This window comes from Somniosus microcephalus, chromosome 17, assembly GCF_052327205.1.
Source record: "Somniosus microcephalus isolate GS21.2 chromosome 17, FLI_Smic_1.0, whole genome shotgun sequence".
NCBI lineage: Eukaryota > Metazoa > Chordata > Chondrichthyes > Squaliformes > Somniosidae > Somniosus > Somniosus microcephalus.
Window position 1 is genome coordinate 19,904,340 of NC_141003.1, and position 20,615 is coordinate 19,924,954.

Genomic DNA, 20,615 nt, shown 5'->3' on the forward strand with positions numbered 1-20,615 from the left:
AGGGCACATCCCAGGAGGGAAGTCCTGTGGCAGTGTTTCTAGGCCCTGTGCTTTATTGTTCGGTGGCCATATTGTTTTCTTAGGAGAGTGGGCGAGAGTGCTTAGGAGAACTTTCCTTAGGGGAATCCTACTGACTTAGAATGGGTTACCTCTATCTGTGCTGGAATGGGGTGAATTCAATGTGGGCTTCTTTATACTTAGGGGCCAGGAGAGTGTTGCAAGCACCTGGCAGTTCTAAGCAGGTGCAGAGACTTGCTCAGCAATTGGGACTAGCAGCTCAGCTGATTTCACAAGTCCGCTGACTGAGTCTGGTAGCTGACTTCTTCATGAGATACTGTTGCTTCTCCACTATTGTTTTGCAAAGTGCAGATGCCCCAGCGCCAGGGAAATTATATTTTAACTACACTGGTCTCTGCAGGCTAGAACTTTAACTCATCCTTGTTTGTGCTGTGACCTGTGACAGCCCTGTGCTTCACTAGGGCAGCGGTCGAGAATCCCTGAGCAGCAAATCGGCGCCAATCTAATACAGCGTCAACTCTGCTGGTATTTTCCCACAACTGTGGCTTACTGAAATGTTTTTCTGATTTATGAATATAACAAACCCATGATAGTAATTTGGTAATACATGGACAGACTGGCTTTTCTTCGTCAGTGAATATGTCACTAACTCAATCGGCCAGGTCTCTGCTATCATTGGATGGTTGATCATAATGTCTGTATGAGTTGAGTGGAGTGTGACGTGAGCAATGCTGTGGTAAATGAGACCCAATTGTTGAGCAGTTGTCTCCCAATGGTTGCATGTTTCCTTGGCTCACATGGCCTGCCATATTTGTGTGGTTTTCATCAGTTTTTGACCACACCATTTAATTGAGTGTTTTCCATGGACTTGTATATCTCCCTTTTTTATTTTTTACAAGGGTGGAAAGAATAGGGTGACACAAAGCGACCCTGTAAATTTTAAACTATAAGAACATAAATAGGAGCAGGAGTAGGCCACTCGGCCCCTTGAGTCTGCTCCGCCATTCAATGAGATTATAGCTGATCTTCGACCTCGGCTCCACTTTCCCACCCGATCTCCATATCCCTTGATTCCCCTAGAGTCCAAAAATCTATAAGAACATAATTATAACAGCTGAAGCCCAAGTTGCTGGTCAGAGCTACAGGGATAAGGTGCCTGAAGGAGAAAACGATGGATGAACATAGCAGGCAACCATGGATAGAGATGTGGCAGAAATGCTGTCATTTCACTCCAATAGCCAATTAAATATTTTTCCTCTCGCAATTCCTAGTCAAATGAGGAAGAAACAAGTGTTGTTATCTACCTGCATAATTTGTCCATAACAATTTAGTGGTGATGATATCTTCCTAGTTAAATGTACAGCATACACCAGCTTGCTTTTACATTTTTAAAAATTCGTTTATGGGATCAGGGCGTCGCTGGCAATGCCAGCATTTATTGCCCATCCCTAGTTGCCCTTGAGAAGGTGGTGGTGGGCTGCCTTCTTGAACCGCTGCAGTCCCGTGTGGTGATGGTACTCCCACAGTGCTGTTAGGTAGGGAGTTCCAGGATTTTGACCCAGCGACGATGAAGGATCGGCGATATACTTCTAAGTCAGGATGGTGTGTGACTTGGAGGGGAACTTGGAGGTGGTGGTGTTCCCATGCGCTTGCTGCCCTTGTCCTTCTAGGTGGAAGAGGTCACGGGTTTGGGAGGTGCTGCTGAAGAAGCCTTGGTGAGTTGCTGCAGTGCATCTTGTAGATGGTACACACTGCAGCCACGGTGCGCTGGTGGTGGAGGGAGTGAATGTTTAAGCTGGTGGATGGGGTGCATTTTACATAGTAAAACGTCCCAAGGTGCTTCACGGGAACGTTATCGGACAAAATTTGACACCAAGCCACATAAGTAGATATTAGGACAGGTGACCAGAAGCTTGGTTAAAGAGGTAGATTTTAAGGAGTGTCTTAAATGAGGAGGAGAGGCTTAGGGAGGGAATCCCCTTGGGAGTCTAAGCAGCTAAAGGTACGGCCGCCAGTGGTAGGGCGAAGGATGTGGGGGTGCAGAAGAGGCCAGAGTTGGAGGAACACAGAGGGTTCTAGGAGGGTTGTAGGGCTGGAGGATGTTGGGGATTGGGAGGGGTGAGGCCATTGAGGGATTTGACCACAAGGATGAGAATGTTAAAATCGAGGCGTTGCCGGACCAGGAGCCAGCGAGTACAGGGGTGACTGGAGAACGGGAGTTGGTGCGAGCTGAGATATGGGCAGTTGGGTTTTGGTTGAGCTCGAGTTTACAGTAGGTGGACGAAGGGAGGCCGGCCAGGAGATCATTGGAATATAGTCGAGTCTGGAGGTGACTGGTGCTTTTGGATCTGCTATCACAAAATGGTGACCCACTGTGTTATTGGACAGAGTCTTTCCTGTACAGAATGTGTAAAGTGCTCTAGGCTATCATCTATGAATGGACCTGCAACCTATTTTTGTGTGCAGCATTTACTATTTGTAATTTATTTTAATTTCACAGATCCGGCAGAAACCACCAAGTTTTGAAGCCTGCATCGAAGATATGGTCAGAATCATCAACGGACGCTACAAAGGGAAATCAGGTATCTTGTTTTTCCATTGGACGTCAACCATCAAATCCGACTAGCTTCATGCTCCTACCAAGCATCCGTAGATGGAGGTGGAGCAGGAGCTAAATGGCCTACTGTGCTGTCAGAACAGTCTCCTTAGATCCAGATGCTTTGGAAAATAGCCCAAAGAGATTCGGGCACACTTTCTAGTTAAATAACGTTGCGCTTTGTCCGATATAAACTTCCTTTTTGGGGTACACTAAAAGCCATCTCATTGAAAAATCCAGTCTCCATTTCCTTTTAATTCCTCTCAAGTGCTTACTCGCCTGTTGATTTAGGATGGCTTGCACACTTGAAGGCCCTTGTCCATCATTTTCCATTCCTATGCTTCTGTTTGCCTGATCCCATCTCCCACTAGCAATCCTGATCATTTCAGTCGCAGAGCTGGCAAACCTGCTGGGGCAGAGTTCTCCATTATCTGTCTCTGCTTTTGGAACAGTGGACCTGTTCAGTCTTGAGTCACTGCTGCACAAATTTCACCTTGAAGTGTGAATCTCTTATCGGCGTTGTGAGACATGGCACTCATCCAGGGAGACTCTGAGAGATCACCTTCACAGACAGCACCCGAGCTCTTTTTACCCATAATAATTCACATCAGAGACAAAGAAAACCGGTGGTCTTGTTTTCCGCCATCTTGTTTCCCATAGACCTAGGGAGGACCGTGTAGCTTTGTGAGACACAAGGGCAAACATCAAAATCCAGAGAGAAGGAGTGGCAAGATATCTCTACAGTTGTAACAAAAGGCTGATGGAGAGGCAGTTAAAAATCCTGCGCTAGGCTCCATACACCCCAGGGTGGCTTCCTCATTGGACACCCATGGGACCTGACCTTTGCAGCTGTGGGATAGCCAGCAATACCTTCCACATACTGTGGCCCTCTTTGCAGGTCCCTTTATCCTGGACTATGACACCAAAGGGGTTTAAGCCCATCATGCGTGAAATGATGAACGCTGAACCTTCTCTCGGTGGAGATTACCTTGGATCTAAGCTTGGGCTGACTCGTTACCCTGTGCGACGATGGAGGAGCGGCAAGATATATCAACAGCTGTAACAAAAAGCTGAGAGCAGAGAAGATTAAGGGGAGATTTAATAGAGGTGTTCAAAATTATATGGGGTTTTGATGGAGTAAATAATAAACTGTTTCCAGTGGCAGGAGGGTTGGTAACCAGAGGACACCGATTTTAAAATAGTTGGCAAAAGAACCAGAGGGGAGATGAGAAGATTTTTTTTAACGCAGTAAGTTGTGATCTGGAATGTACTGTCGGAAAGGGTGGTGGATGCAGATTCAATAGTAACTTTCAAAAGGGAATTGGATATACACTTGAAAAGGAAAAATTTGCAGGGCTATGGGGATAGAGCGGAGGATGTGACTAATTGGATACAGGAAACTTTGTGATATCCGGCACCGACAGGACCGGCGTGTTGCTGATCTATCAAAACTGCCAGACATACAAAGTTAATGTTGAAGCATACGGAGGTTTTCATCTCCGTATCTGACAACAAACACTGTTGCTTAGCAACAGCTTCTAAAGAGCCAGCTGCAAGCGTCTCTAGCTGAAGCTGTTGCTATAGCTACAGACCTTGCAGTGGCTGACTGGGGGGGGGGGGAGAAAAAAAGAACGAGATCTAAAAATACTTACAGAAAACGGCTCCTGATTTTTTGCCGTTAGATCGAGTATTCCGGACATACAACCTCCGGATAAACCAAAGTTTCCTGTAGTTCTTTCAAAGGGCCAGCACTGGCACCATGGGCTAAATGGCCTCCTGTGCTGTCAGAACAGTCTCCTTAGATCCAGATGCTTTGGAAAACAGCCCAGAGAGATTCGGGCACACTTTCTAGTTAAATAACGTTGAGCTTTGTCCGATATAAACTTCCTTTTTGGGGTACACTAAAAGCCAGCCAGTGGGACCCCTTTGTAGACACTAACGTGGATAAGTCTAGGGAAGGTTCTGGTAAGGGAATGGGGCGGTGCAGGGATTCCAAAGCCTGCCTCTTCTGTCCCTCACAACCTTCCTACCTGTGAGGATGGTGATTTCAGGTTTCCTCCTTCCTCATCTAACCTGACCCTTTCTTATAATCCTCTCACTATCACTGATACTGATTAGACACTCTTCAGAAGCGTACTATAGTTATTTTCTGGTTATCTGCCTTTGGAGTGATATTCCAGATTATAATTGATAGTAATTTCTTCAGTTGTCTGTGGTTCCTTGTGTTGTTCTATTTAATATTGTGCGCCAAAGTGCATTTCAGCAAACATGTAATGCATTTTGAATTGTGTTTTGATTCTGATAACTTTGCCTCTAGGAATCATCTATTGTTTTTCCCAGAAAGACACTGAGCAGGTCGCTGTCAGCCTGCAACAGCTCGGCATTGCAGCTGGGAGTTACCATGCTAATATGGAGGCTACTGTGAAGAGTAAAGTTCATAAGGACTGGGCTTACAACAAAATAAAGGTCAGGTAAAATGAGAATGATTGTGAAAAACTTTTCCTGTTCTTCGGGGTCATTTATTTTAACACGACTCTTTGCTCTAACAAACGAAAGACTCGCATTTATCCAGCGCCTTTCATGAACTTGGAACGTCCCAAAGCCAATGAAGTACTTTTGAAGTGTAGTCACTGTTGTAATGTAGGGAACGCAGCAGCCAAATTGCGCTCAGCAAGCTCCCACAAACAGCAATGTGGTGATCTGTTTTTTTTAGTAATGTTGGTTGAGAGATAAATATTGGCCAGGACATCGGGGAGAACTCCCCTGCTGCTCTTCGAAATAGTGCCGTGGGATCTTTTACATCCAGCTGAGAGGGCAGTTGGGGCCTCGGTTTAATGTCTCATCCGAAAGATGGCACCTCCGACAGTGCAGCACTCCCTCAGTACCGCACTCGAGTGTCAGTCTCTGGAGCGGGACTTGAACCCTCAACCTTCTGACTCGGATTCACGGGTGCTACCCACTGAGCCACGGCTGAGATAATTAGCCTGTGTGCAAACGTGGCTTCCTGCACGTCTTGCTGCAGACCTTTTCCAAGCCTCTGTTGGTGCTGCTACAAAGCACTGTCGACTTGGTTGCTTAGATTTACTAGCCCTCCTTCCATTGCTTGGGAAAGCACAGCTCCTGACCATTGGCTAAAGTAGGGAGCTATTGTAAGCTAAGCCCGAGTGCTGCTCTGCGGAAAGGTGCTAATGTGCACAAATCTGCACCGGATTGTCTCTACAAGTTGCCATGTTTAAAAACAAAACTCTGTAGTAAGAGGTGTCATTAGAGAGAGGGATGTTTCTGTCTGTTTTCCTATGAGGGAGAGAGAAGCTCTAAGTGACATATTGGTAAACATCATGGGGGTCATTTCCACCTTTTAGTGCTTGGGCAGTAAACTGGCAGAGTGGATCGATCGCCTGCTCAATTTTCATTTCAGTGAGATGAAAGTAGGATGGGTTCTACAACGGGCGGGCAGTCTACTCCGCTAGATTACCATCCAGGCGGTGAAGGGGAAAAGAGCCCCCTATATATTCACGTGAAGTTGATCTACATACGCTATGGAACAGGTGGAAATGAACTGCAGTTATTTCTTTGTGTATCCATTTAATGTCTCATTTACTTACAAAAAAATCACCGGACAGGAAAAGACTACTGGTCCGTCTAACCTGGCCCATATAGTTGTGATGCCTCGTGCACCACGTTGGAGACACTCCCCAGCCCACCTGGAGCCATGTAATCTCCCGGGAGAGGCAATAAAAACAGATAAGACCCAGGCCAATAAGGGGGGGGAAAAATCTGGGAAATTCCTCTCCAACCCCTTTAGGCGACTGAAGCTCATCTTGGAGATCCCACAGACCCTGATTTATATTACAGGGTTCCTTTTCTCCTTCCTCCCAATGGCTTAGCTTTTTTGGAGGCAATACTAAACTCAAAAATCCACAGAGCTGTATTCCAAAGCAAACATCATTAACCTGCAGAAAATCCCTTCTATAACTATAACAGCAACCTGTCCTAAAGATATACATTATAATCGTGTTCCAACAGCAGCCTGCACCGACACATATCCCACCCGATCCCCGTAACCCCTACACCAACACATATCCCACCCTATCCCCGTAACCCCACGTATTTAATCCCCCTAACACTAAGGGTCAATTTATCATAGCCAATCAACCTAACCCGCACATCTTTGGACTGTGGGAGGAAACCGGAGCACCCGGAGAAAACCCACGCAAACACGGGGAGAATGTGCACACTCCACACAGACAGTCACCCGAGGCCGGATTCGAACCCGGGTCTCTGGCGCTGTGAGGCAACAGTGCTAACCACTATGCCATGTACTATCTATGATGTGACCTGGGGGGGGGGGAACAGGATAATTATGGACCGATGGGTTTCTGCTATTCATGCTGTCTTTCATATTGGTAAAAAAATAGCATCCATGTTTTCAGTGAATATGGCCCACAGTCCACAGTAAAAAGCAACAGAATTTCTTCCTAGTTTTTAATTCCAATTAATCCCTTAGTGATTTTTATGAAAAAAACTCTCGATTTAAAAAAAAAAAAAAAAGTAGGATGAGTCACCTTTTAATGGGCTGGTTCTGATTGTCAAGTGTTTCCTTTCTTAGGTTGTCGTGGCAACAGTGGCATTTGGCATGGGCATCGACAAAGCTGATGTACGATTCGTGTTTCATCAGTCTCTCAGCAAATCCATGGAGAATTACTACCAAGAGAGTGGGCGGGCAGGTGTAGTATCCGAAAAGAACTGATTTCTGAACATGGGAATATAACGATCACAGTAGTTACAAAAAATTTCGTTAACATCCTTTTTTATCCATTTTGTTCAATTTCTTAGAATCATAAAATTTACAGCACAGATATAGTCCATTTTCAGCTCTATTACTCTCTTTCCCCTGCCCTTGCACCATATCCTTCCTTTTCAAATATTCATCCAGTTCCCTTTTGAATGATATACATTCTTCCTCAATAGCTACTTGCGGTAAATCATTTCATGTTCTAATAACCCTCTGCATAAGAAAATCTTCTAACTTCCTCCTTCATTTTCTGGTGATAATCCTAAATCTGTGCCCCCTTGTTACCATATTTTTGTTTCAATAATGCTGATTATAATGTATTAAGTGGGCTGACTATTTCAGGCCATTCAATAAATACTGATTTAAAAGGCTCTGCTGATTTCAGGCAAAGTCGGGTCTTCAGTCAGCTGTTCGCACCTGGTTAAAGTGCGATTACCTTAGTGGTGAGATTCTGGTTAAAGAGCGATTACCTTAGTGGTGAGATTCTGGTTAAAGTGCGATTACCTTAGTGGTGAGATTCTGGTTAAAGTGCGATTACCTTAGTGGTGAGATTCTGGTTAAAGTGCGATTACCTTAGTGGTGAGATTCTGGTTAAAGTGCGATTACCTTAGTGGTGAGATTCTGGTTAAAGTGCGATTACCTTAGTGGTGAGATTCTGGTTAAAGTGCGATTACCTTAGTGGTGAGATTCTGGTTAAAGTGCGATTACCTTAGTGGTGAGATTCTGGGTGCAACTGCTAATAATTAGGGCAGCAGCTGCTAAGTAAGGTGTCCTTTTAATAAAAAAAAAATTAAAAAAATTTTGGTTACTTAGCGTTTTGCTTTTACTGTGCACTGCGTATAGCGGACAAATCACGTTAACACCAACACACCCGCTATACTGGGTGGGGACTGTACCTGTGGAAGCATTCCCCCAGCCCTCTTTGTTCCTTCCTCTCGTGCAGTCAGTGACTTAGTGCTGTGGTACGGTTCCTCTGCTACTGGTAGGCATCTTTGGATAAGATCCTAGATAATGAATGTTGATATTAACATTGAATGTTGACAGGCTACGCAACTGTGTGGGGCAACACATGCGCGCACAGGCTGTTGTTTTCTGTCCCCCTCCTGGCCATGGTTAGTAAGGCAGATCCTAATGACCTTACTGTTCGCTGGCTGAGATTAAACCAGGCACCACCTCGTCCAGTGAATCAACTTAATGAGATGGAGCCATCTTTCAATCAAAAGGAACTATTATAAACCTACCTCCTTGTATTATGTTTTGTAGGCCGAGATGACCTTAAAGCCGATTGCATTCTGTACTATGGGTTTATGGATATCTTCAGGCAAAGTACAATGGTGGTCATGGAGAATGTAGGACAACAGAAACTTTATGAGATGGTGGCGTACTGTCGGGATTCAAGAAGGTACATTTTAAACTACAGTCAGTAGATTATTCTGTTCATCCAAGTTTTTGTTTAAAGAAGCTTTTAGGATGGCCCAGTTGGCTCAATGCTAAGCCATTGGACCCTTATCTGGGAGGGTCCACTTGGAATCCCATTCTCTAATGAATTTGCACTAAGGCTTCAGCTGGGGATAATTTATTCCAATCACAGCCAGGTAATCTGGGAGAGGGAGGGGAAAATAGGTTAGCGAGACTTCCTCAAAAAGACATTTTGCTGTGTATAGTGACGTAGTACATACACACACACTGCCTTAACCCAATGTATATAGTAACACAGTACACACACACTGCCTTAACCCAATGTATATAGTAACACAGTACACACACACTGCCGTAACACAGTACACACACACTGCCTTAACCCAATGTATATAGTAACACAGTACACACACACTGCCGTAACACAGTACACACACACTGCCTTAACCGAATGTATATAGTAACACAGTATACACACACACACTGCCTTAACCCAATGTATATAGTAACACAGTACACACACACTGCCTTAACCCAATGTATATAGTAACACAGTATACACACACTGCCGTAACACAGTACACACACACTGCCTTAACCCAATGTATATAGTAACACAGTACACACACACTGCCGTAACACAGTACACACACACTGCCTTAACCGAATGTATATAGTAACACAGTATACACACACACACTGCCTTAACCCAATGTATATAGTAACACAGTACACACACACACTGCCTTAACCCAATGTATATAGTAACACAGTATACACACACACTGCCTTAACCCAATGTATATAGTAACACAGTACACACACACACTGCCTTAACCCAATGTATATAGTAACACAGTACACACACACTGCCTTAACCCAATGTATATAGTAACACAGTATACACACACACTGCCTTAACCCAATGTATATAGTAACACAGTACACACACACTGCCTTAACCCAATGTATATAGTAACACAGTATACACACACTGCCGTAACACAGTACACACACACTGCCTTAACCCAATGTATATAGTAACACAGTATACACACACACACTGCCTTAACCCAATGTATATAGTAACACAGTATACACACACACACTGCCTTAACCCAATGTATATAGTAACACAGTACACACACACTGCCTTAATCCAATGTATATAGTAACACAGTACACACACACTGCCTTAACCCAATGTATATAGTAACACAGTATACACACACTGCCTTAACCCAATGTATATAGTAACACAGTACACACACACTGCCTTAATCCAATGTATATAGTAACACAGTACACACACACTGCCTTAACCCAATGTATATAGTACACACACACTGCCTTAACCCAATGTATATAGTAACACAGTATACACACACTGCCTTAACCCAATGTATATAGTAACACAGTACACACACACTGCCTTAACCCAATGTATATAGTAACACAGTACACACACACACTGCCTTAACCCAATGTATATAGTAACACAGTATACACACACACTGCCTTAACCCAATGTATATAGTAACACAGTACACACACACACTGCCATAACCCAATGTACAGACAGGAAACTTTTTTATCCGGCACCGACGTGATTGGCGTGGTGCCGGTTGATCAAAAAGTCCGGATTACAGAGAGGTATACTTACTAAGGTATGAGAGCCCCGTACACGGCCACAGGTGCAGGAGCCCCGGTTACACGGCACTTGTGCAGGAGTCCCGGTTACAGGGCCACGGATCCTAGGAACCCCGGTTACATGGCCACTAATATAAAGCAAAACTTACCTGAACCTACTCTTGAATTTTGCCGGTAAAGAGAGATTTCCGGTTATTTAGGTGCTGGTTAACCCAATGTATATAGTAACACAGTATACACACACACTGCCTTAACCCAATGTATATAGTAACACAGTACACACACACTGCCTTAACCCAATGTATATAGTAACACAGTATACACACACACTGCCTTAACCCAATGTATATAGTAACACAGTATACACACACTGCCTTAACCTAATGTATATAGTAACACAGTACACACACACTGCCTTAACCCAATGTATATAGTAACACAGTATACACACACTGCCTTAACCCAATGTATATAGTAACACAGTACACACACACTGCCTTAACCCAATGTATATAGTAACACAATATACACACACTGCCTTAACCCAATGTATATAGTAACACAGTACACACACACACTGCCATAACCCAATGTATATAGTAACACAGTATACACACACTGCCTTAACCCAGTGTATATAGTAACACAGTATACACACACTGCCTTAACCTAATGTATATAGTAACACAGTACACACACACTGCCTTAACCCAATGTATATAGTAACACAGTATACACACACACTGCCTTAACCCAATGTATATAGTAACACAGTATACACACACACTGCCTTAACCCAATGTATATAGTAACACAGTACACACACACTGCCTTAACCCAATGTATATAGTAACACAGTACACACACACTGCCTTAATCCAATGTATATAGTAACACAGTACACACACACACTGCCTTAATCCAATGTATATAGTAACACAGTACACACACACTGCCTTAATCCAATGTATATAGTAACACAGTACACACACACACTGCCTTAACCCAATGTATATAGTAACACAATATACACACACACTGCCTTAACCCAATGTATATAGTAACACAGTACACACACACACTGCCTTAATCCAATGTATATAGTAACACAGTATACACACACTGCCTTAATCCAATGTATATAGTAACACAGTATACACACACACTGCCTTAATCCAATGTATATAGTAACACAGTACACACACACTGCCTTAACCCAATGTATATAGTAACACAGTACACACACACACTGCCTTAACCCAATGTATATAGTAATGCCGTGCATTCACACTGATGCTGCTGAAACCATATATTTAATGTGTTCTGTCCATGTACTATATTTCTAGATGTAGACGTGGGCAGATAGCGCAACACTTTGATGAAGTCTGGGATTCAACAAAGTGCAACAAGATGTGTGACAACTGCAACAATGAAGCATGTAAGTATTTGAGTTTTCAGGACCTGATTTGTTCTGTTGATGGAGACTTTAATTTCATATTTTCTTCCTGTATTCAAGATCTTTTTCCTGTAGAAACAATTAAGTACTCTGGGAATTTCTTGAAGGGCGAGATTGTTTTTGTTTTATATATGAAGGCTGTGCCTTCAGCTGCCAAGGCCCTAAGCTCTGGAATTTCCTCTCTCTCTGCCTCTCTTTCCTCCTTTAAGACACTCCTTAAAACCTTCCTCTCATCTGCCCTAATATCTCCTTATGTGGCTCAGTGTCAAATTTTGTTTGATTACATTCCAGTGAAGCACCATGGGACGTTTTACATTAAAGGCACTATATAAATACATGTTGTTGTTATAGGAGCAGCTTGAACGGAAAGTATTGGTTCTACTTGGAATCGAACTTCACTGAATGTATTCAGGAAGCCCAGTACCATAATTTAATATTTATAAATCTTCAAATAAATAAATCACAATGTAGCAGCAGTCTTATTAAAAATGAAAAGCAGTCCTTTGTGATGCTGCTATGCCTATTTTGTTTTGTCTTCTAGCATTTGAAAAGGTTGATGTAACCGGTTACTGTACTGATCTGATCAAAATACTGAAACAAGCTGAGCAGCTCAATGAAAAGCTCACTCCGCTGAAGTTAATTGAAGCCTGGAATGGGAAAGGTGTCTCTAAACTGAGGGTGGCCTCTGTAACCCCTCCAAATCTTTCCAGAAATGAAATGGAAGAAGTGATTGTCCATCTTCTTCTAGAACAATACTTGAAGTAAGTATGATGATCCTTCAGTAAGTTTTAAAAAAGGATTGTAAACCATGGAATGGGTGCATTGTAGATTCACTAGAATGATACCAGGAATAAGAGGTTATAGTTATGAAGCAAAACTTGAAAATTGGGGCTTTATCACTACAACAGAGAAGGTTAAAGGAAGATCTAAGCAAGGTCCTGAAAATTATGAACAGTTTTGAGAAATGGTATGTTAGCCTTTATTACAAAAGGATTGGAGTATAAGAGTAAAAAAGTCTTATTGCAGTTATATAGGGTCTTGGTGAGACCACACCTGGAGTACTTGGTCTCCTTACCTAAGGGAGGATCTACTTGCCTTAGAGGGAGTGCAACGAAGATTCACCAGACGGATTCCTGGGATGGGAGGGATTGTCCGGCGAGGAGAGATTGAGTAGACTAGGCCTATATTCCCTAGAATTTAGAAGAATGAGAGGTGATCTCATTGAAACATATAAAATTCTGAGGGGGCTTGACAGGGTAGATGCAGGGAGGATGTTTCCCCTGGCTGGAGAGTCTAGAACCAGGGGTCACAGTCTCAGAATAAGGGGTCGGCCATTTAGGACTGATGAGAAATTTCTTCACTCAAAGGATTGTGAATCTTTGAAATTCTCTACTCCAGAGGGCTGTGGAGGCTCAGTCGTTGAGTATATTCAAGGCAGAGATCGATAGATTTTTGGTCACTAAGGGAATCAAGGGATATGGAGATAGTGCAGGAAAGTGGAGTTAAGGTAGAAGATCAGCCATGATCTTATTGAATGGCAGAGCAGGCTCGAGGGGCCGAATGGTCAATTCCAGCTCCTATTTCTTATGTTCAGGTAAATGGTGAAAGATTCTTTCCACTGGATGGCAAATCATGAATAGGGTTTGGGATTATTAGTAGAAAAACAAAGGGGGCAGTTAGAATACTTTTTCACACTGAGGGTTATTAATATGTAGAATGCTTTATCACAAATGGCTATTGAGGCAGAGGCTGTAACATAATTTAAAAGGGAATTTGATAAATATTTGAAAATGAAGAGTAAAGCAGGATACACGACTCGGGCAGGGTAATGGGATTAGAATAGACAGTAGACAGCTTCAGTTGAAGAGCTAGCACTGACGGGCGCAATGGGCCAAATGGCCTCTTCCTGTTATGCATTTTCTATGAGCCCATTAAGATTAACTGAAATTCACTTACAATTCAATGCCTTTGTTCATTATAATTGAGTCACTGTTTGGTTACAGAGAAGATTTCAGCTTTACTGCATTCGCCACAATTTCCTACCTGAAGCAGGCACCCAAGGCTAATCTGCTGAACAATGAGAAGCATGTTATTTCCATGCGTATGAGGTTGAGAAGTAACAAGGTAACTATGTAAGAATTAGTGTAAAACTGTATAGCCTGAGTATGGAAGAAGTGGAAAGAGTAATCGCAAAGATGGAGAAAAGGAAGACTTCCATTCATTACTCAATTTAAAAAAAAAAAAAAAAAAAATTTTTAAATTGTTCCCGGGATGTTGGAGGCACTGGCGAGGCTGGCATTTTTTGCCCATCCCTTGCCCTGAGAAAGTTGTTGTGAGCCTTCTCCTTGAACTGTTGCAGTCCCTGTGGTAATGGTGTACCCAAGCTAGTATTAGATAGGGTATTCCAGGATTCTAACCCAGTGACTATGAAGGCATGGCAATATATGCCCACTTCAGGATGGTGTGCGACATGGAGGTGATGCTGTTCCCATGATATTTCTGCTCTTTCCCTTCTCAGCGGTGGAGGTCACAGGGGAGGGAAGTGCTCTGAAATTAACCATGATGATTTGCTACAGTGCATCCTATAGATCGTACATACTGCAGCCGCCTGGTGCCAGTGGGGGTGGATGTTGTGTTCAGTGGCATGGGGCACTAATCAAATGGACTATTTTGTCCTGGATGATGATGAGCTTCTTGAATGTTGTTGCGGTTGTACCCATCCAGGCAAGTGGTGGATATTCATCACACTCCTGACACAAGCAAATAAGCCATCTTTTAGCTTGGGTGAAAGGTCTTGCACACCAGCCTAACAGCCACTGTACATTGAGAATTTTAGAGACTTCCTGATATACCTATCAATTCATCCAATGAAAAGCGACGAGTTAAGAAAGTAACTATAGGTTTTTATTGGCTAAATAACAGAGCCCACCCTCGTGGGTGATCGGATCCAACAAGGAGGAATACCAGCCAGTCGACCACCTTTATACCTGGGCAAGTAGGCGGAGCTATGGGCGGAGTCAGCAGTGGTCAGCCCAGGTATAACAGCGTGGCAAGAGGCGACCTCGTGTAGTGATACAACAGTGTAAACAGTGATAACCATAGTGTAACGATATAACAGTGATAACCATAGTGAACGATAAAAGTGGTTTACCACACTTCCCCTTAGATAGTTCAGTTGTTCAAATATCAGTTAGTATTGCTATTTAATTGACGCATTGATCAGGCATTGTTGCCTTTTTGTACCTTATTTGTGGGGGAATTGGGTTGATGTCAACATAAGTAAGTTAAAAAGAAGCACTAGTTTGTTTAATGTTTGTTTTTAAGAGAAAGGCTGACTGTTCTGTTCAACCTGTAGGTGAATTCTGCTGCTGAGGAACTACCAGAAAAAGTCAAAAGTGCTCGGCAGAAAGAGACAGGGAGCAAGCGTAAACAGACTTCCATTGCAGACAAAGTAACCGGCAGCAAGAAAAGCAAGCTGCCCGAGGATACACCACTTAACCTGGACTGATTCACCCCCACCACAACAGTAAGATGTAGTTGACTGAACTTTTTTCCAACATTGCCTCACCCATCAAATAGTTAAAAAAGCCTATGCTGTAATAAATATTTTAAAAGTTAACGTTTTTTAATGCAGTCAAGGTCACAGGAAACATGGGATTTAGTATCAGTGACCGATTGTCACCTCTTTCAGTATCACACAAAAAGCCCATTCTCACAAGTGAACTGAAAAAGCGATGCACTGCCCCTGGTATAATCTGCTGGTTATCATCTTGTGAATATTTCATTAAAGATTTAAAAGAAGAGACTTGCAATGTAAATAATTCACTCAAATATACACACACACTCACTCTACAGGTTACCCCCTAATGTACTTCTAGTAAGACAGGTCTCTGGGAAATGTAATAACCAAGTAATGTTAAGGGCGATTCCTCAATCCCACACTTCCAGCAGGGAACAGTGGTCATGTGGGTCAGAAAATGAGGGCCACGGTTTGTCATCCCATCTCCCATTGGGGCAGCTCTCCACATGGAGCACAAAATCGATGAATCACTCCTTTTTGTTTTTAATCCCATCAAAAAAAAGCTGTTGCTGGAATATGTAAGAATTGCTCGCTAACAAGTGAATTCTTTTGACTTTATCCTCAGGAAGAGAATGTTCCATAAATGAGGTGGATCAGTACCTTTTCAGGAGTGGAACAGACTGTGTGGGTGGGCGGGGGAGAAAGGGAGGTGCTGAAGAAGACCAGAAAGCTTTCCGCAAACGCAAGCTTGCCAAGAACTCAACTGGAAAAACAACTGTTGAGAAGAGCCTACAATGCTGCACAAGTATGATTAGCAATCGCAAATGTAATGACTGTGCACCAGCTGAGAATATGTTTCGGAATTTCGTGTAAAAACAAAGAGCTTCACAAAGCTGTTGAAGGAAGGAAATGTCTCAAGTTTCCTGTGATAATCTGCAACTTTAGATGTGTTGATCATAGAGGTAGTCTAGACATGGGGGATTTTTTTTAGTAAAAGCCATGAATTCTTGCAATAAATGAGACCACCACCGATAGGATGGTGAAGACTGATTGGACTGCTTCAGTAGAAAGCCTACACCTAATGACTTGTATGTCATCAAGTATAGTCGAGGACCAGTACAAAAGGGTTACTTCCTTTTATTAGGACAGCTGGGAACTTGAACAAGTCTGTCTGAGGAAACAAATGCATAAAATTTCAAAAAAAATGGAAGACAGCTGATGGCCATAATGGAAAAGGTGTCTTACCAAAAAAACAGTTCAGCTTGGTGTTTACTAAATGGACACACATGCTGTTCACTGCACTGCTATTTCACCTCAGTGAAAATAAAGATTTCACCTGAATGATCAATCTGCTATTACCTCTGGCAACTGGTGGAAGTGCAGCTCCATACACATTGCTAAAACTGGCCAAAATCTTGTGTTTTTTTTCTGTGTTTTTTGTAAATAAATTCCACAAACTATTGCATCAGTTTTGGTGCATTACTGATTTCATTTTGCTTAAGGCAAAGCTGTCCCAATTTTATTGTGTCCACAGTGCTTGTGAATTGTGGGTCTTTTACATTTTTTGGTATCGCTAGTCATGCACTATCCTCCCACTGAGCACCATGAAAGAAAGAACTGGCATTTTTATAACACCTTTCAGGCCATCAGGATATCCCAGTGTGCTTCACAGCTAATGAAGTACTTTTGAAGTGTTGTCACTGTTGTAATATATGGAAACATACCAACCATTTTGCACATAAGGTCCCACAGACAGCAATGTGATAATGACTAGATAATCTCGCTCAGTGCTGTTGGATGAGGAATAAATATTGGCCAGGACATAGAAACATAGAAGATAGGAGCAGGAGTAGGCCCTTCGAGCCTGCTCTGCCATTCAATGAGATCATGGCTGATCATCCAAATTCAGTACCCTATCCCTGCCTTCTCCCCATATCCCTTGATCCCTTTAGCCTTAAGATATATATCCAACTCTTTTTTTGAATATATTTAAATGAAGTGGCCTCCACCGCCCTCTGTGGCAGAGAATTCCACAGGTTCACCACTCTCGGTGAAGAAATTCCTCCTCATTTCAGTCCTAAATGGCTTACCCCTTATCCTTAGACTATGACCCCTGGTTCTGGACTCCCCGGCCATCAGAAACATCCTTCCTGCATCTAGTCTGTCCAAGCCTGACAGAATTTTATAGGTTTCGATGAGATCCCCTCTCAATCTTCTAAACTCCAGTGAGTATAAGCCCAATCGACACAATCTGGAGAACTCCCCATCTCTTCCAATAAGGCCATGGGATCTTTCACATCGGGCAGATAGGACCTCGGTTTAACGTCTCATCCGAAAGATGGCACTCCCTCAGTACTGCACTGAAATGTCACCTGGATTATAGACTTGAATCCATGACCTTTGGCCTCGGAGGCAAGAGTGCTACCACTGACACGATGCAAGTGCTTATCCCCCCCAAATCATGGAGTGAAATGGGATGGGTGTAGGATGGGGGAGCTAGCTGTAAAGTGCTGCACCATAGAGTGGTAGGCCATCTATTTGCCTATAACACAGACTGCCCAATCTCTGCAATGGTGAGCTGCCAAATAGATCCTTAATGCTTCTGCTTGATGGAGAGCAAGAAAAAAAAACACCACTCACTTTGGCTTATGTTCATGCACCAGTCTCGTAGTTGCATTGGCAGAGGACTGGGAGCATGTTGGCATCAGAAACCCTCCCTCCGCCCTACACTTTGAAGCTGGGGAATGGTGTCACTCAGGCTGAGACCCAAGCAAGCAAAGAAAATAACTTCCAAAAACCTGGTGCAGTTGGGGATAGTTGTAGATTGGATTGCTTGGATGAATTGTACATTGGTGTGCAATCAGCCAGCAGTAAATCTGATCTCATGGTTGCTATGTTACAACACTTGTGGAACTGAATCACTCAACCACGTGATCATTTTTTAAGTAATTGGTTTGATTGAGGTAAAATGACATCACCATTGATCGTGATAGTTCTTTGATTGCTGCTAGTTTAGAATAATTGAAAAAATACTGTTGAAAATGATCTGCTTATCTTAATTAATTTTATGAGGTTCTTCATTCCCAAAACTGACCATAACTCAACGAGTTAATTAAAAGGGGAAAATTGGAAATCGGAGTTGTGAATACTGGAACTACACAGATCATCAGTCAGCGTCTGCACCGAGGAGAGGTTAGGGTGTGTACCCCTCCAGCAGTTCTGCTTAAGAGTACACGCCTGAAATGTCAAGCCTCGACTGATTTACTGCGTACTGCTAGCATTTTGTTTTTCATTCCAATCATGTGTTGTGCTGTACAGCATGGTGACTGGCCATGTGTAACAATAGGTAGAAAACCTGGAGTCCAGCTGCAGTACTGTAAATGCTAATACAGCAGAAAAAGCAGAGCCCAGCCTCTTGCCACAGATTCTATAACTTCCGGCATCACTTACACTTGGCATAATTGTGACATTGAGATAGTTGTTTGTCCGATATTGTCAATTGTGGAAAACCAGTCAGTCATTCAATTAACATTTGTTCAGTTATACTACTATTCATTTTCTGTTGCACTATTTTTTGCATGCTTTTAATTATAGGAAAAGTTTTCCAAGTACAGTACTGTAATTGCATTCCATTTGATGTGCTGTGCCTTGGTCTATTGAAATAAAATTTCAACCGTTCTGCACCGCACTGCATAAAGTTTACGTGTGTCATTTGGGCTGGAACTGAAAAATTGAAAAATGTGTAAAAGTATGTTACTGATTTCCAACCCTATGATATCCACTGTTTTGCATCTACAGCAACAGGAAAGTAATGATATCTGCTTGTGATCTGGAGTAGACATTTGTATACAATGGGACAAAAAATGAATAAGCCTCGCAATGTTTTCTCACATCAATCTTTCCTATGGTGTGAGAATCCAGAACAAGGGAGTATAAAGTTCAGATCACAAGGGGTTATCATTTGTTATATCCCTGGGTTTTCACTATTGTAGTTAGGTATTGGGCTTACACCTACAGATGCAAGATGCTCACATTGCTTACAGGAGTGACCAGCACCACTGTAACCTGAGGCGAGACCCAAACTTGTAGCACTTGCTGCTGCTGGGTCCGCCAAATACTTTATGCAGCTTTCAAGCTCGGCTTGTGGTTAGTGCCCTGGATTGCCAAACGGCAAATGCTCCTTGCACCCACCTCGAGCAGCATATCTACTTTGCCAGTGATCAGACAGCGCCAAGTACTGCACCACTATCACTTGCCTACAAATTCTGTTTCCTATCTTGGCATTGGGTTTATCTTCTCTTGCTTTGGACCTGCGCCACTTTCTCTCACCCCATGCAGAATTTTAGCCCCCTTTTCAGTTTCTGTATTTGTTGAAACAACTTGTGTCTTTAATGTAATAAAACTCTCATGATTCTATGGGGCTTCAGAGGATTAAAGAAAGAATTGAACGCCAAGCCGCATGAGGTGACCAAAAGCTTGGTCACAGAGGTGAGTTGAGGAGGGTCATAAAGGATGAAGGAAGAGAAGAGGCAGAGGGGTTTAGAGGGATCCCAAGGTAAAAGTGCAGATGGTGGGAAGATTTTTTTACCAATTTGCAGTGCCCATTTTGGCATTGTTTTGCTTGCTCTAATTTTTGGCCTCTGGATTCTGTCAAAGTAACAAGTTATCTGACATTCAATCTACAGTAAGCCACCATTTCCCCCAACCAAACACTGGGAAGACTGAAACCATAATCTCCAGCCCCTGCCACTGTCTCAAGCTGAACCAGATCGTTTGCAACCTCAACTGAACTTCCAACCCCATATCCTTCCCATCATAAATCAGGACATTTATTTTTCACCACACATCCGCATTGAGTCACAATGCACACCAATTGGTTGTCAGTAATTCAAGTGCAAACAATCCCACTCACAAATTTTCTCTATTGCTTCGGAGGTAGTTTAGAAACATTGAACAATATAATCACAATTAAAGAATATATTATAGGCGGTGCATTCCACTAAAAACATACTATAGCAATTGAATATTCCTACCACAAGCTGGCAGTGAGAATACATTTCCTGTTACAATATTGAATTATTCTTATCTAAATTGCTGTAACTACTGTACCATGAAAACAGTTATATTTGCAACAATAACCTAACATAATTGATCTAAACTG

General features: G+C 42.7%; 1 protein-coding gene across 3 annotated transcripts in view; it reads left to right on the plus strand.

Annotated features, from left to right (window-relative positions):
* Positions 1-19,142, plus strand: part of recql (RecQ helicase-like) — a 42,054-nt gene extending 22,912 nt beyond the window's left edge. For all 3 annotated transcript variants that reach the window (XM_086010023.1, XM_086010025.1, XM_086010024.1), the window contains 9 exons: positions 2,519-2,600; positions 4,932-5,080; positions 7,224-7,341; positions 8,673-8,811; positions 11,825-11,916; positions 12,476-12,695; positions 13,938-14,058; positions 15,290-15,460; positions 16,080-19,142. In XM_086010023.1, coding sequence (XP_085866149.1) covers positions 2,519-2,600; positions 4,932-5,080; positions 7,224-7,341; positions 8,673-8,811; positions 11,825-11,916; positions 12,476-12,695; positions 13,938-14,058; positions 15,290-15,442 — 1,074 coding nt within the window. In that variant the 3' untranslated portion in view covers positions 15,443-15,460; positions 16,080-19,142. The remainder of the gene's footprint in view (positions 1-2,518; positions 2,601-4,931; positions 5,081-7,223; positions 7,342-8,672; positions 8,812-11,824; positions 11,917-12,475; positions 12,696-13,937; positions 14,059-15,289; positions 15,461-16,079) is intronic.
* The last annotated feature ends 1,473 nt before the right edge of the window (positions 19,143-20,615 follow it).